The sequence below is a fragment of the Trachemys scripta genome, chromosome 2 (genome assembly GCF_013100865.1).
Source record: "Trachemys scripta elegans isolate TJP31775 chromosome 2, CAS_Tse_1.0, whole genome shotgun sequence".
Taxonomy (NCBI): domain Eukaryota; kingdom Metazoa; phylum Chordata; order Testudines; family Emydidae; genus Trachemys; species Trachemys scripta.
This window is the reverse complement of record NC_048299.1, coordinates 35,741,393-35,758,031: the sequence shown is the minus strand read 5'-3', so window position 1 is coordinate 35,758,031 and position 16,639 is coordinate 35,741,393. Positions and strand designations below refer to the sequence as shown.

Genomic DNA, 16,639 nt, shown 5'->3' with positions numbered 1-16,639 from the left:
GCTTTAAAATCTGCACATCCTGCCTGCATTCCTTCAGTCAGCGATGCACATCAACACGGCCTCTACTGCTTGGGAGAAGCCCACAATGCATTCAGGTATAGTATCTGCCAGTCCTTCCCAAGCCATACGTGAGAAGGCCAGGCTCTCTGCCTCTGGAAACACCTCATAGAAGTTGCCATGAGACCTCATTCAGACCCTGTACATTGGCCTGAGGCTGCCAGGAGTGCGCCTCCAACTATGAATCCCAGGCCTGAACCAGTGGATCACCACTGTGGACCCCATGTCGGGGCATAGTCGGGAGGTAAGAAAGCATGCACATAAGCATGACAGTAAGTCTTCCTCTAAGCCTAAGAATGGAGAGATTCCTTCCAGTCACAGGGACAGAGTGTGCCCTAACACCCACAGACATGAAAAAAAGCCACATAAATCAGCGGCTCCACCGGTACCGAGTGTGGACCTGCACGCACAATCAGCATCGGCATCCCTCAGAGCTAGAGTGCCATCCACTCCAGAGAAGATCATTGTTCCGGTTCTGGAGAATGTGAAAGTGCCCTTGACTTTGTGCAGATCAGGAAAAGTGCTAGAACCCCAGGAAGTGTTTGCACTGGGGCTCTGTACTTCCAGGGAGACATCTCAGGCACCAGACATACCACATCTGTGGCACTCTTCATCCCACCCCATGCCCGCAATGGTCATCCTTATCACCCCACTATAGTCCAGACAGTTTGGGTTTCCCAACCTTCTCCACATGTCAGGTCACCTCCATTTCCCATCCTTGCTTTCCCCAAGCTACTGTACTGCAGTACAGTAATTCCTCACTTAAAGTCGTCCCGATTAACATTGTTTTGTTATTAACTTGTTGATTTATTAGAGAACATACTCATTTAAAATCGCGCAATGTTCTGTTCTAAAGTTGTTTGGCTCGCCCCGCTCTGCCTGCCTGGCATTCCAGGGAAGCGGGCAAGCCCCCAACCCTGCTCCCTGGCAGGAGCGCCGAGCGGGCAGAAGCGGGCAAGCCCCTGCGCCCCAACCCCGCTACGCTCCTGCCTCAACCAGGCTTCACAATCATCATTGATGAGTACAGTATTACATTGTTTAAAGTTATTGAAAACTTATACTGTATATGTTTATAATGTCTTTTGTCTGGTGAAAAAAAAGTCCCTGGAACCTAACCCCCCCATTTACAATAATTCTTATGGAGAAATTCGATTCGCTTAACGTCGTTTCACTTAAAGTAGCATTTTTCAGGAACATAATTACAAGGTTAAGCAAGGAGTTACTGTACAGCGGCAAGACCAGACATCCCAATCCACAGATGCTTCGCCTCAGAGCATGGTATTTGGATGGGGATCTTCTCTAGAACGGGCATGTTTATCAGAAGTGCAAGACCTCCTCTCAAGCAGCAGGAAGGAGCTGGCTTTCCTACTGAGCCAAGTGGAACTGCTTCGTCTTCTGTGCCCAACAGAAAGGGCTCTCCCCAGAAGAAGTGGAGATTCCCCTTCTTTTGGACTACCTCCTGTCATTGAAGGCATTGGGTCTCGCCCTCAACTCTCTCAAGGTCCATGTAGTGGCCATTAGCACCTTCTACCCCCCTATGGAAGGACACTCCATATTTACAAACCTGTTGACTGCTAGGTTTTGGAAGGTTCTCACCCGTACAACCTGTCACCCACCAGTGGGACCTTAACCTAGTTCTATCAGTACTAATGAAACAGCCACTTGAGCCACTAGTTTCCTGTTGTATATCCCTCCTTTCCATGAAAGTTGCCTTCCTTGTCACTACCACTTCGGCAACAAGGGTAGGTGAACTTGGGGCCATGATGGCAGACCATCCTTTTATCACTTTCCATAAGGATAAAATCTCCCTGTGCCTACATCCCAAGTTTCTGCCAAAGGCCATATCCCAGTTTCATCTCAACCAACCTGTCCATTTACCTCCTTTCTTTCCAAAGTCGCAGAAGAGGAATGACAATTTCACTTCTTTGACATCCAACGGGCCTTGGCCTTCTACCTGCAGAGGACAAGACCAATCAGGAAATCTCCTAGATCATTTATCGCAGTAGCCAAGGGAGTTAAGGGGTAGGCAGTCTCCACACAGAGGATCTTCAAGTGGATTTTGGGTTGCATTACACTATGCTGTCAGTTTCGGGACTGCCTCCACCCGCTGGGGTGAGGACCCATTCCACGAGAGCCCAGGATTCAACCAGGGCCACCCTCCATGATGCGCTGTTTTGGGACATATGTAGAGTGGCCATGTGGAGTTTGGTACATATCTTTGCCATGCATTACGCCTTGATGCAGGACTCTGCGATGGATGCCTCATTCGGTGCAGCTGTCCTCCGCTCAACTGTTCCATCCTCACACCCTCCTTCGACTTAGGTACTACTTGTTAATCACCCTCAGTGGAATACAGTTGGGGACCATCACTCGAAGAAGAGGAGGAGGAGGATACTTACTTGTCAGTGGAGGTTCTTCAAGATGTGTTGTCCCTATCTGTATTCCATTTCCTGCCCTTCTTTCCCTCTATTATGGATCTTTTGGATTTGCGGTTGAGAAGAAATTGGAGACGCAGTTGGTCCACTCCACCCTTTATCACCTCAGACAAAACCATGAGGCGAGCTAAGGACGCATGCGTGGACCAGTGGACGCTACTCCTTGAAAACTCTCCGGCTCAGACGCATGGTGTGCATGTGTAAACCCTCAGTGGAATACAGTAGGGACCATATATCTCAAAGACCCTCCATTTACAGGTAAATAATGTCATCTTTTAGCCTGGACATAGGAAGACCAATTTGGAGGTAGATTTGAGAGTCACAAGTTGAAGCCACGCAAGTGGGTATGGTCACCAAAGATAAGATATGGAGCAAGAAAAGAAGGGAGCCAAAACAGAACCTTGTGGAAAGGAAAATTTAAAGGAGGAGGAAAAACTAGGAGAAGATTAAGTCAAGAAAGCTGAGGGAGGGAGGACAAGATTTTAAGAACATTGCAAAGGCAGCCAAGAGGGTTGAGGAGGGTGAAAATGGGAGCACTGATGCCAGGATTTAGCTAGGATGAGGTTACAGACCCATATTTGTGAGTTATTGTCTCCTGCCTGTTTCTAGATTTAATTCTTTGGTTTGTGTTATATTGGGACCCATTTGTTTACATAGACTTCATTAGTTTCTCTCTCTCTTTTTACTTTTACTTAGTCTTAAAAGTAATTTAAAAAAAAAGAGAGAAAAAACCACTAAAACCAAGGAGGAAACACCTCCTCCCCAGAACAGGTGAGTACTTTTGCTGGCAACATAGTAATTAAGTACCGTAGTCTAAATTCAAAGAGACATTGAGATTAGTGTATGAATTTCCTGAGATGCACACTTTGACAGGTCTGTATTTTACCTTACCTACCTTGGACTTGACTTTGAAGGCTAACTTCTATGTGGACCTGCCACTAGAGGGGGGATGGAGAGAGACACTTTGCCAGTGTGTTTTACAGCTGTTTGCTAGACAGCAAAGGAATGTTGAGTCTCAAGACTCCTAGGTTTGTTTCCATGTTCTGTAGGGGAGTATGCTATAGTGGTTACAGCCTTTCCCTGCCCAATTCTGTTCCGGTCACCCACAGTCTAGCTCCTGTCCACCCTCTCCCCCAACTCTTTCTTCCTCAGTTTCTGTTCATCCCTTACTTTCCACTACTCTGTGACTACTGTCAGTCCTGTCCCACTTGTATCCTCTCCCATCCCAGCTCATATTCCTGTCTGGCCTCCCCACTGCAAGGGTCTTATCTCTCGCCTGCCCTTCATCTCTTCCTGTCTTCTGCACCCCAACCCCAGTTCCTCACGCCTCTGCATTCAAGTAAAGCTTGTTCCTCCACCTCCTAACCTGTCTGGGTGCCAGCAGGGGGAGTATTGAGAGCACAGAATAGTTTCCTTGTTCTCAGTTCTGGCACCACAGTGTCCCTGGGTGGCTGGGAGGAGCAATTACAGAGGAAAGTCATCAGCTCCTGCTGCCCTGCCCTGACAGGAGTCCACACTGAATCATCACTACTGAACAAGTGTGAACTGAGATTCTTCAGAGGCTTATAACTTTGCCAAATTTGGGTGGGATTTCACCAGGAGGGTAAAAGGTACATCCCTGACACCAGCGTGTGTCCCCCCCACCAAATTTCAAATCACTGCTCCAAAGTATGAAGGTGCTAGAACATCTCAACAAAATGATTGTAAGAATTTTTTTAACACAGGCAAAACATATTTTCCCCTAACCTCATTCTCAGAAATGGCTGAACTGTTTTAGTTGAATATTAAATAAATAAATATAAATCAGTCAGAGGCAGACATCAGCATCAGAAATGTCCACCTGAATGGTGTAAGTTTGGCAAAATTATAAGCAAGTAAAAATAGGGTCTTAAAGTAGAAAGGGTCAGGCAACCTGAACTATAGGGGTTGCAAACTGCACTGCCTGTCATTTAAAAGCGCCTGTCTTAGGCTCTAGCACTCATCTCAAAATTTAGATATACAGTCAGTAAACAGTAAGGACAACAGTTACTCCCTATCCCAAACCAAAAATAACCAGCCACAGTAAAATTCCCAACAATGCTCTTCTACATGTCACCCCTGTCATTTTCCTTCTTCTCCCAAATCCTGGCTATACAGGTGGGCCTTGCAACATGCCCTGAAAATCACCAAGTTCAGATCATTTGGCACCAAGACAAAAGGGGAAAATAGCTTCCAAAGTTAAGGGCCCCTTAGGGCCTGTAGGGTTCATCCTGCCAATGACTCCCTCTCTTATCCTAAGGGGGGGATCCAGTGCTTCCATTGATCACCACTGTGGCAGTATGGTACTGAAGTAGACGGGGTGTCAGTTTGATAGGTCTGAAGCCATTTAAGAATTTATAGGTCAAAAGCAACACCTTAAATTCTGCCTGGAATATAAGCATCATGCTCCCACTGAAGTATGTTTCTTTAATGAGGGAGGTGCTACATTCTGTACCAACTTTATATATCAGGTTGTCTTAAGGTTTAGACCAGTGTAGAGCATGTTGCATTAACCTAATCGCAAAGGATCAGACTATCCTTCATCTAAAAGAAAGTCACAATCTCCTTGCTAGGCCGAGATAGAAAAATCAAAAATTTCTTAACTGATGATGTACTTTCTAGAAGTGGTTTCAGAGTAGCAGCCGTGTTAGTCTGTATCCGCAAAAAGAACAGGAGTACTTGTGGCACCTTATGCTCAAATAAATTTGTTAGTCTCTAAGGTGCCACAAGTACTCCTGTTCTTTTTTTCTAGGCGTGATCACTTCTTAACAGATACACCTTATTTCACAAAACTATTGTAACTACGTGTATGGACCTTGGTCATCACAGAAATACCTGAGAGATTTATTTTGGGTGAGTGAGGCAGTCTGGGGCAGGGTCATTCTTGGAAAGAAGATCAACAGGTAGTGCACATTTCATTCAGGATTATGCAGGCTGTTCCAGTAAGAGACATTTTTGACACAGCAAGCAGTACACAAAAATGAGTAGGGAGCAGTCTTCCCTGTAATTTTTTTCATACGTGTGCAGAATGAATTTTGTTATGTGCACCATATCGAGGTAATGTGTGGATATGCACCACCAATGGAAACCAGAAACCTAGATATGATAGATATATTTTTAAAAAGTTGCCATAGGGATAATTACTCTAGCCAGGACAGGTTAGGCATTTTAGAACTCACTTCTCAAATAATTAAATTTAAGCATAAGAGAAATAAAAATTATGAAATGCATAGGCCAGTCAAAAAACTAAAATAACACACTTTTGAAAGAAGTATCAAGAAGTAACAATACAAGTATATGTTGGGAGGTCAGTGTGACAGAGACGCACCCCATGTATGGGGTGTGTGTGTGACAGAGATGTGTGTTGCCTCTTTAAGTATGCTGCCCTTTTAAGTAGATCAGCACATTCAGACACAGCAGCAGCTGCCAGCAAGCTCCCTCCCTCCTGAGCCCTGTCGTGTCCCCCGCCCCCCGCTCTGTGGAGATGGGGGTACAGGGGTGGGGGGGGACGACACCGAGACATCAGCACCTCTGGGTCCCTCCCCCCCACTCTGCACAGCAAACAAGAGGCTCCTGGGAACCGCTCTAAGGCAGAGGGCAGGAGCAGCAAGGCAGTGTGGGGGAGGGACACCTGAAGTGCACATGGCACTTGATAGACTGCTGGGCAGCCGCCCAGTTGCGCAGCTAGGAGGGAACTTAGGTAGGGAGGGAGAGTTAAGAAAGACAGAAGTTCTCTCCTCCTTAAATAGTATATTTATGATATTTTTAGGGATCTCTGCTTTGTACAATTTCTTGGTTGAATACACTGTAACAGATCCTCTCTCTAACACCGTAGGTCAGTTCTAGTTTTCTCACTTCATGGGCAATATGTCCATCCTGAACAACTCCTTGGGACCGTCTGGCCAATCAGGATCAACAAAGACTTGAGATATTAATTCTGCAGTTCTTATACAATGGGCCTTATAGAAAAGCAAAAACCGCAAGTAGTACCAGGAGAAAGACTAGTTGTACTTACTAGTCACTGTATGTATACACTGACAGCCATTTGTTAAAGAATCATTATGAATAGAATCAAATTCTGTTGATGCTCACCTACCAAAGGGTTTTTCTGGATAATTGGGAGAAACTATAGGTCTTCCCATCTTAACCCAATTCCCTCAAGATAAGTGAGAATTGTTGTAATGTCTTAAATTAATGGAGATATCCTATCTCCTAGAACTGGAAGGGACCTTGAAAGGTCATTGAGTCCAGCCCCCTGCCTTCACTAGCAGGACCAAGTACTGATTTTTGCCCCAGATCCCTAAGTGGCCCCCTCAAGGATTTAACTCACAACCCTGGGTTTAGCAGGCCAATGCTCAAACCACTGAGCTATCCCTCCCCCCAAATGTTATTTTTATTTGTCAAATTGTGTGGCGTTTGATCTATAATTTTATGGAGATTATCATCCAACTGGAGTATCTTCCCCTCTCATACCAATTTTTCTTGTGGAAGATATTCTTGTAGATTGTTTATTAAGCTGACCCTTTTCCATGGGCTGTCAATAATGTTGGGTATACTCATGTTCTCTGGACAGCTTAGCAAACATCTGATACAGCATTTGAATTTATGTTAATATATTAAGGAATGTCCAGCTATACATCTATCTTGAAGAAAATAAGGTTTTTGCACATCTTGAGGTCATATGGACCTGCCTTTATCTATTGACACCTCTTCAATGTTCTCCCAACTCTCGTATCTCCTGTTGTGCATGGAGATTTGAGAGTCTCCATGGTTTCTTTTTGGCTTATATGAAACGGTCTTGTACAATTTTTGTTGCTATACGATTGGAGAATCTTGGTTTTGTGGAAACTCATTTCAAGTTTTTTAGTATGAATCTAACAAACATAGTCTTTTTAGAGAAGAGATAGCTAATTACTTATCTATAATTCTAATTTTCTGAAGATAATATTTGATTAGATTTCTAATTTCTAACCCACCTCCCCTCAGGCTTATGGAGAGAGGACATTTTCTGTGTCTAAATTTTTCTTGTTTTTTATCATATGCATATTCTTTGGGCATATCTGTTACGTTTAAAATGCGGAGAGCTCTTTGCTTCCAGCTCATCAAGGAACTGAAGGAGAATGTTGTTGTTAGTTGGTCTCAGATGGAGAATGAGGGTGGTTTGCCTGTGAAAAGGGCCCCAAACTGTTGAAAACAAGAGTAGTTATGGCTTGTTATAAGGTCACAAGTTAAGTAATCTATTTCTTGCTCATCTTGCAGTATTACTAGTGTTAGTGTTTTAATTAAATGCATATATTTTTGAATATATTATAATTTGGTTATATATCACATCTAGATAGGCAAAATTCAGATAATACAGAAATAGGTTAAATGAAAAACTGTAACTTTTCCCAAAAATGCATCTGGAATTGAAATTCTGACTCTTGCTCACAGGCTGAGGCAAAAAAAAATTGATTACTTGTTCATAGATAGCTAAACTAAAACTTCAAATTGGTTTTCAGACAAGAAAATAAGGTGGTCCCAATTTTCAGGTTGTAGTCTTATTTTCTCGAGTAAATTTAAAATGAAATACTGTTGCTGGTGTCACTGTCTTATAGGCAAATTTCTGCATTCTGTCTCATGCTTCAACTGTTGTTACCAGGGTTTCATTTTGATTCTCTTGACTCCATGATCATACACCTTTTGTCCATGCTGCAATAGAAAATAAATGTCACTGCCACCACCTATCTGCGACTGAGTCAGAACTGAGCCTATAATACTTTGAAGTCAGTTAAAATTCTCATATTTAAATATCATATGTAGTATTCCTCTAGTTTGAAATCAAAATAACACAAGTACAATCTTCCACTAGAGTTGCATACTGTTGCTGTTGGGTGCCTACTCTGACTGTCCACAAATAGCTTCTGTTCTTTAAGTTCATTATAGGAAAACCCATCTTCTGTTCCTGTAGTGCTAAAGGACAAAAGAACATATCCTGACAGGCTTGTGGTGGCCTGTGGTGAAAAGTTTTGTTAATCATATATGAAACCGATCACTTTTTGTGTATTCTATGGTCTTTAATTGTAATTTTAGAGGAAATCATTGTTAAAAGGCACACTCATTTTCCTCTTCACTCCATGTACATTGTAGTAGATCACATGTTTTTTAAACAATAGGTCTCTGTGAAATCAAAGCACTGAAACCATGTATGTGGTAGTTGCTGTTTGTTCTCAGAAAACCAAAATTATTTCCCCCATTCAAATTCGCCATCCTTAAGAGGCAGGGTTGTCTTTCATTGCTGTGAGTTCCACCAGAGACCTCTTGCAAAATCTCAAACGAGATATTTCTCAAGATAGAAAGAGAGACATCAGGTATAATATTACATCCATCCGTCTACGATTTCTGTCCACAGACTTGCCTGTCTTGATCTCCTCAAGAATATTCCCAGCTTGGACTACCTGAAAATGTTTCTTCAAAGTGTTCATACCGACTAGCAATCCAGCATATACACCTCTACTCCGATATAACGCTGTCCTCGGGAGCCAAAAAATCTTACCGCGTTATAGGTGAAACCGCGTTATATCGAACTTGCTTTGATCTGCCGGAGCGCACAGCCCTGCCCCCCCAGAGCACTGCTTTACCATGTTATATCCGAATTCGTGTTATATCGGGTCGCATTTATTGGGGTAGAGGTGTATTGTAGATACCTCCCAAATAGCTTACTGTTGCCTCAGTCATCAGCAAGAGTTTGATGTTTTTCCTCTTTTGGGACTGAAATGGAAAACATTAAAATGTCTTTCAAAATACATTCACGCTTCTAAAGATAGGATTAATTTTTTTTTTGAGATCCTGAATTGCAAGCTCAAGTTTGCTGTAGTGCACAACAGCAACATAAAAAGGGTGTATGTTGTCTAAATTTGGCCTATACACCACTTGAACAGCCTTTATTCACTGCTGCACTTTCTTAATTTAGGCTAGTCAGTTCTAATTTGAACTCAACCACTTTTAAAGCTCTTTTTACTTTGTGTATGTTACCATTAGCTGTCCCAGATTCGAAGTCTACTTCTGTATGTCAGCACAGGGAGTACAAAATTTGTCATGCACAAATCTGCTGTATACCTTACTCTTGCTCTGCTACAGACTTGTCAGTAGATCCATGTAATGTGCACAGCAATAAATCTTGCATTCTGTATGCATTCCTGAGAAGTTTTTTACAGTTGTCTCTATTAAGACATGTACTCCAATGATATAGATGATACATGAATAAGATCATTTTTAGTCTTGTTCTAAATTTTGAACATTATTTTTGGACTTATTTCAAATCTGAAACCATGTTTAGTGACTGTGTAAGTGATGTTAAACAAAGTGTCAAACATTTGTCTCCTCATGTTCTGTTTTAAAGAGTAAGGCCTGGTCTACACTAGGCGTTTATGTCGAAGTTAGCGCCGTTACATCGAATTAACCCTGCACCCGTCCACACCGCGAAGGTATTTAGTTCGACATAGAGGTCTCTTTAATTCGACTTCTGTACTCCTCCCCGACGAGGGGAGTAGCGCTAAATTCGACATGGCCATGTCGAATTAGGCTAGGTGTGGATGGAAATCGACGCTAATAGCTCCAGGAGCTATCCCACAGTGCACCACTCTGTTGACGCTCTGGACAGCAGTAAGAGCTCGGATGTTCTGAACTGCCACACAGGAAAAGCCCCGGGAAAATTTGAATTTGAATTCCTTTTCCTGTCTGGCCAGTTTGAATCTCATTTCCTGTCTGGACATCGTGGCGAGCTCAGCAGCACTGGCAACGATGCAGAGCTCTCCAGCACTGATGGCAGTGCAATCTCAGAATAGAAAGAGGGCCCCAGCATGGACTGATCGGGAAGTCTTGGATCTCATCGCTGTGTGGGGCGATGAGTCCGTGCTTTCCGAGCTGCGATCCAAAAGACGGAATGCAAAGATCTATGAGAAGATCTCTAAAGACATGGCAGAGAGAGGATACAGCCGGGATGTAACGCAGTGCCGCGTGAAAATCAAGGAGCTGAGGCAAGGCTACCAGAAGACCAAAGAGGCAAACGGACGCTCCGGATCCCATCCCCAGACATCCCGTTTCTACGAGGCACTGCATTCCATCCTCGGTGCGGCCGCCACCACTACCCCACCACTGACTGTGGACTCTGAGGATGGGATAGTGTCCACGGCCGGATCCTCGGACATGTTAGCGGACGGGGAAGATGAGGAAGGAGATGAGGAGGACGAGGCAGTCGACAGCGCTCACAACGCTGATTTCCCCGACAGCCAGGATCTCTTCATCACCCTTACAGAGATCCCCTACCAACCCTCCCCAGCCGTTACCCCGGACACAGAATCTGGTGAAGGATCATCCAGTAAGTGTTGTAAACATCTAAACATTTATTTGTAACAGAACATGAATATTAACAATTTAAAAAATGGGTTTCTCATGATTAGTTTGATTAACTTTACGGTTCAGTCATGGGCAGTGCAACTATTGAAAAAAAATCTAGCAATGTCCGGTTTTGCATGATTGTCCTGCCCAAGCCGCTCTACTGTTTAGTCCCTGCTACTGCAGCTACAGTAAGATGCGGTCTATATGTCCGGGGATGGAGCAGAAATCCTCCTGGGACATCTCAAGGAAGCTCTCCTGCAGGTAATTTGAAATCCGCTGCATTAGGTTCTTGGGGAGAGCGGCCTTATTGGGTCCTCCGTAGTAGGACACGTTGCCGCGCCACGAGACTAGCAAGTACTCCGGAATCATTGCTTGGCACAGCATGGCGGCATACGGCCCTGGTCTTTGGAGGCTTTCCCGGAGCATTCTCTGTCTGTCGCTCTCAGAGATCCTCATGAGGGTGATGTCGCTCATGATGACCTGCTTTGAATGAGGTAGGGGAATGTTAGTGTTGGGACTGCTTTACCGTTCCTTTACAGAACTGTAACCGCTGGTTTGCAGCCACGCGGTGGAGGCGGGAGAGGGGCAGCCGAAAGGGATCGTTCCCGGGGACAGCCGCGAGGGTGTGGCACAGGAGCAGACTTCCTGCTTGCCGGATTGCTGGCAGCAGGGACCGACATTGATTTCAATGTGAAATGAGGCCATTGCTAATATTAAAGTTTTAAGCTGCCACGAATCTACGGCTTACCATGTCTGCGTGCAAGAGCAATTCCGTTGTCCTGACACGGTTCTCAAATGTGGTCCGCAAAACCCCAGACACTGAATGCGAAGGCCGAGAATTCGACCTTGTGCTGAGTGCGCATGTGATAGGTGCTGTGCATGGTCCTGTTCACAGAGAAAGACTATGTTCTTTGTTCACAACTACATTTATCTTTCTGAGGAATTCACTCCCTTTTTCCCATTCCCACAGCCCCATCTGCGACTGTCTCACAACCTAGCCTGTCATCACACTCCCAGAGGCTAGGGAGGATTAGGCATAAGAAGAAGAGGACACGGGAGGACATGTTCTCAGAGCTTATAGCCTGCTCCAGAGCCCAGGCAGCACAGCAGACCCAGTGGCGGGAGAACTTGACCCGAATGCACCAAGCCAACATGGATCGGGAGGAGAGGTGGCGTCAGGAAGACCAGCAGGCGACTCAAACCCTGCTTGGACTACTGAGGGAGCAAACGGACACGCTCCGGCGCCTTGTGGATGTTCTGCAGGAACGGAGGCAGGAGGACAGAGCCCCGCTGCAGTCCATCTCTAACCGCCCTCCCCCGCCACCAAGTCCCATACTCCCCTCACCCAAAGTGCACAGAAGGAGAGGCGGCAGAGTCCCTGCTAACTCTCACTCCACCCCTGCAGAGAGCTCGAGCAGCAGAAGGCTCTCATTCCCCAAAGTTTGACAAGTTCTTTCCTTCCCGCCTGACACAAGCCCCCGTCCAAGTTTCACTTCCCAGTTCCATGTGTAGTTGATAATAAAAAATATGTTTCTGTTAACTACTGTTTCGATCATGTTCTTTTGGAGGAGGGGGGGAAAGGGGGTTGGTAATTGGACAGGACAGTCACCTTTGGCAGGGTACATAGTCGGGGGCAGGCACAGCAGCAGGGCACATACATAGTGCAGTGATGCAGTGACTACTTACCCTGGTTAGTCTGGGAGGTTGTTTTCATGTTATGTGGTGGGGGGTGGGTTGCTCTGTGACTTTGTGGCAGGGGAGGGCAGTTAGAGATCTTAAGCGGCGGTCCTTAGGCAGGATCACAGAGCCACACAGCAGGGGATCTGTAACCGTCCTCCCCCTGCCACAAAGTCACATAGACCCCCCATACACACAGTCCCTATCAGGAGGGGTGACAGGCTCCGTTGAAACAACCATCCCACCGCAGCGGAGCCTGTCAGTCCTTGAGTTTAGAAGCTGCATTCGCGCGACTACACTACACCCGCTCCGCACCACAGTCTGCGTCCCAGTTTTAAAAAATTCCCGCGAAAACAGTATTAAAGAAAACGGTGTGCTTTAACAAAGTAGAACTATTTTTATTTTGAAACGTGTGTTGGAAGTGGGGTGAAGGGGGTATGTAACTGGATAGGATAGTCAACATGAACTGGGTAAAGAAACGGGGGCAGGTTCGGCTTCTCTGTACACAAACTTTAAAGTCACAGGTTACCCTGCTCACTCAGGAACTTTGCTTTCAAAGCCTCCCGGATGCACAGCGCTTCCCGCTGGTCTCTTCTAATCGCCCGGCTGTCTGGCTGTGAGTAATCAGCAGCCAGGCTATTTTCCTCAACCTCCCACCCCGCCATAAAGGTCTCCCCCTTGCTCTCACAGAGATTGTGGAGCACACAGCAAGCTGCTATAACAATGGGGATATTGGTTTCGCTGAGATCACAGCGAGTCAGCAAGCTTCTCCATCTCCCCTTGAGACGTCCAAAAGCACACTCCACCACCATTCTGCAGCTGCTCAGCCGGTAGTTGAAGAGTTCTTTTTCAGTGTCCAGGGCACCTGTATAGGGCTTCATGAGCCAGGGCATTAGCGGGTAGGCTGGGTCCCCGAGGATGACTATAGGCATCTCCACATCCCCAACAGTTATTTTGTGGTCCGGGAAGTAAATACCTTGCTGCAGCCGTCTAAACAGACCAGAGTTCCTGAAAACACGAGCGTCATGAACCTTGCCCGGCCATCCCACGTAGATGTTGGTAAAACGTCCCCTGTGGTCCACCAGTGCTTGCAGCACCATGGAAAAGTAGCCCTTTCTGTTAATGTACTGGCTGGCCTGGTGGTCCGGTGCCAGGATAGGGATGTGAGTTCCATCTATGGCCCCACCGCAGTTTGGGAATCCCATCGCTGCGAAGCCATCTATGATCGCCTCCAAGTTTCCCAGGGTCACTACCTTTGGCAGCAGTACATCAACGATTGCCTTGGCTACTTGCATCACAACAACCCCCACGGTAGATTTGCCCACCCCAAACTGGTTCGCGACTGACCGGTAGCTGTCTGGCGTTGCAAGCTTCCAGAGGGCTATGGCCACTCGCTTCTGGACAGTCAGGGCTGGTCGCATCCGGGTGTCATTGCGCTTCAGGGCAGGGGACAGCAACTCACAAAGTTCAAGGAAAGTTCCCTTCCGCATGCGGAAGTTTCGCAGCCACTGTGATTCATCCCAGACCTGCAGCACTATGCGGTCCCACCACTCAGTGCTTGTTTCCCGTGCCCAGAATCGCCGTTTCACAGCATCAACATGACCCATTGCCACCGTGATGTCCTCGGCGCTGGGTCCCCTGCTTTCTGAGAGGTCTGTGCTACTCTCAGACTTCAGGCCATCACCGCGTTGACGTAGCCTCCTCGCCTGACTTTTCTGCATCTGCCTCAGGGCAACCTGTATGATAAGCTGCGAGGCGTTGAGAGCGGCCACAACTGCAGCGATGGTTGCAGTGGGCTCCATGCTCACAGTGCTGTGGCGTCCGCGCTGTCAATGACTTGAAAAGTGCGCGAAATGATTTCCCGCCGGCGCTTTCAGGGAGGGAGGGAGGGCGGGAGTGATGGACGGATGACGACAGTTACCCAAAAGCACCCTGGCCCCTTTTTTTTTTACCCAGAAGGCATTTGCGGCTCCACCCAGAATTCCAATGGGCGGCGGGGACTCCGGGAACTGTGGGATAGCTGCCCTCAGTGCACCGCTTCCAATGTCGACGCTTTCCCCGTTAGTGTGGACTCACAAAGTCGAATTACTGTCCTTAGTGTGGACACACACGTTCGACTTTGCAATATCGATTCCAAAAATTCGATTTAAGTAAAATCGAACTACTCTCGTAGTGTAGACAAGGCCTAAGAAGTATTAACTTCTTGTGGGCAAATTTTCACATCTTCTGCTTCCATGCATTTTATGTTAGTATAGAGAAGTGATGTGCATGTGAGAATCAACATAAAAGCTCTTATAACCCACTTACAAGAGAACTGCCTTTATCAGAAAGCTACTCATGTTTTCTAGAAATTATACAGAACATTTAATATTTCAGTCACATAATCCATGGATGCTTAGCTATCCATGAATTCTGGAAAATGTGTCTTTTAAGTCTGTTTTTTATATACCTTAGCATACTCTTCTAAGCCACATGTTTTATGCTGACTTTGCCCAGAGCCTCAAATATTACTCTCTGCTGAGTCACCCCTAAAAAACAATAGGGTGGTTTAATGTGTTAGACATTTTTCAAACTAGTCCCAGTGAAGTCAGTGGGACTACTCCTGGAGTAAAGTGCTACTGAATGTGACTAACGGTATTAGAATCTGGTTCTTTTACGGGTGTAGCAAAGTACTGAGAGAAGCCATCTCCCTCCTAAAACCAAATGGATTTTTCAGAAACAGCAAATAGTCAAACTGTAGTATATTTTATTACAAAGCCTATATTGGATGAATTGGCAAATTAAACTATTGCTGGTCTTTCTGAAAAAATAACTATGAAGTTTTTCACTCCATGAGCATTAAACTATTTGATAGTACATTTTATCTTGCAAAATTTATTCTCCATCTTAAAATCAAACTAAACTAGGAGTTTCAGCAACCTACTGCTAATTTTGCAAGGTTCTTAACCGTTCTAAAAAGCCTACTGTTGAATGGCTGAAAAATTTAAGCTGTTTCTTGTCTTTCTGGCAATGACAGGAATGTTTTTGAACTACCTGGTTGTAGCAGAAAATTCCAGACCCAATCTCTTTCCTCCCAATTGCCAAAGACTTCTTATGGGAAAATTAACATTCACAGAGATGCCAATTCTCATGATTTAATCGCGAGTCTTGCAGCATTTGGTGTTTTTTCTTGAAGTCTCTGTGGCATTTGGGTTTTTGAGTATATGGAATAGCACCACTTCTCCCATCAAATCTGACTACTCTGTGCTCAGACTTGTCTGTCAGTTTTATTTTAAAAATACACAAGAACCCTTCTTAAACTTCAAGAATGCTCTTACAACATTTGAGTTTTTTAAACTGATATATGTAGTACAATAATGGTTATTTTTTTATTTTCAGAAAAGCATTTTTAATTTAAATTATTTATTTTCAGTTGCACAATACAATACGCAATTCTTTATCCATTTCAACTTGTACTATAGCTCATTGGAGTAGTAAACTGATTACAGGCTCACTTGAAAGCAAGCATTTTAGCAGAAAATTGTGGTAGTGCTAATATTTAGATGTATTCTATATGGTGTACAAAAGCTATATTGATCTGTCACACATATTTTAGAAAAAAATATTATTAAATCAGAACAAATGTTTCTTAGACATTTGAAATATTCTGGAGTTTAGAATATTTCTATCACTGTGTTTGAAATCCTAATACAGTAATTTTCTGTAATGTGCATTAAATAATCTTGACTTCAGCTTTTTTTAGTTAACTTGCTAGATTAATTTTCTGTAGTAAATATAAGTCTTCTAATGAATACAAGAGAGAAATTTTATATAAAACTTTTTGTTTGTTTGTTTTCAGGTATTTATAGCAGCAATGATGTAGCAGTATCATTTCCTAATGCAGTATCTGGCTCAGGATCTAGCACTCCCGTTTCCAGTTCTCATTTACCTCAGCAGGCTTCTGGTCACTTGCAGCAAGTGGGGGCTTTGTCACCTTCAGCTACACCTTCTGTAACTACTGTTGTTGCTACAACTCAGGTAAATCATCACAGGCATTTGGATGGGTAAAAATATTATTACAAATTGTTTTTCAG

The 16,639-nt window shown here is 44.7% G+C and overlaps 1 protein-coding gene across 9 annotated transcripts in view; it reads left to right on the top strand.

The window, feature by feature from the left end:
- The window catches only part of MLLT10 (MLLT10 histone lysine methyltransferase DOT1L cofactor), a 233,769-nt gene that overhangs the window by 175,684 nt on the left and 41,446 nt on the right, over positions 1-16,639 (top strand). For all 9 annotated transcript variants that reach the window (XM_034760295.1, XM_034760293.1, XM_034760296.1 and 6 more), the window contains one exon: positions 16,405-16,583. In XM_034760295.1, coding sequence (XP_034616186.1) covers positions 16,405-16,583 — 179 coding nt within the window. The remainder of the gene's footprint in view (positions 1-16,404; positions 16,584-16,639) is intronic.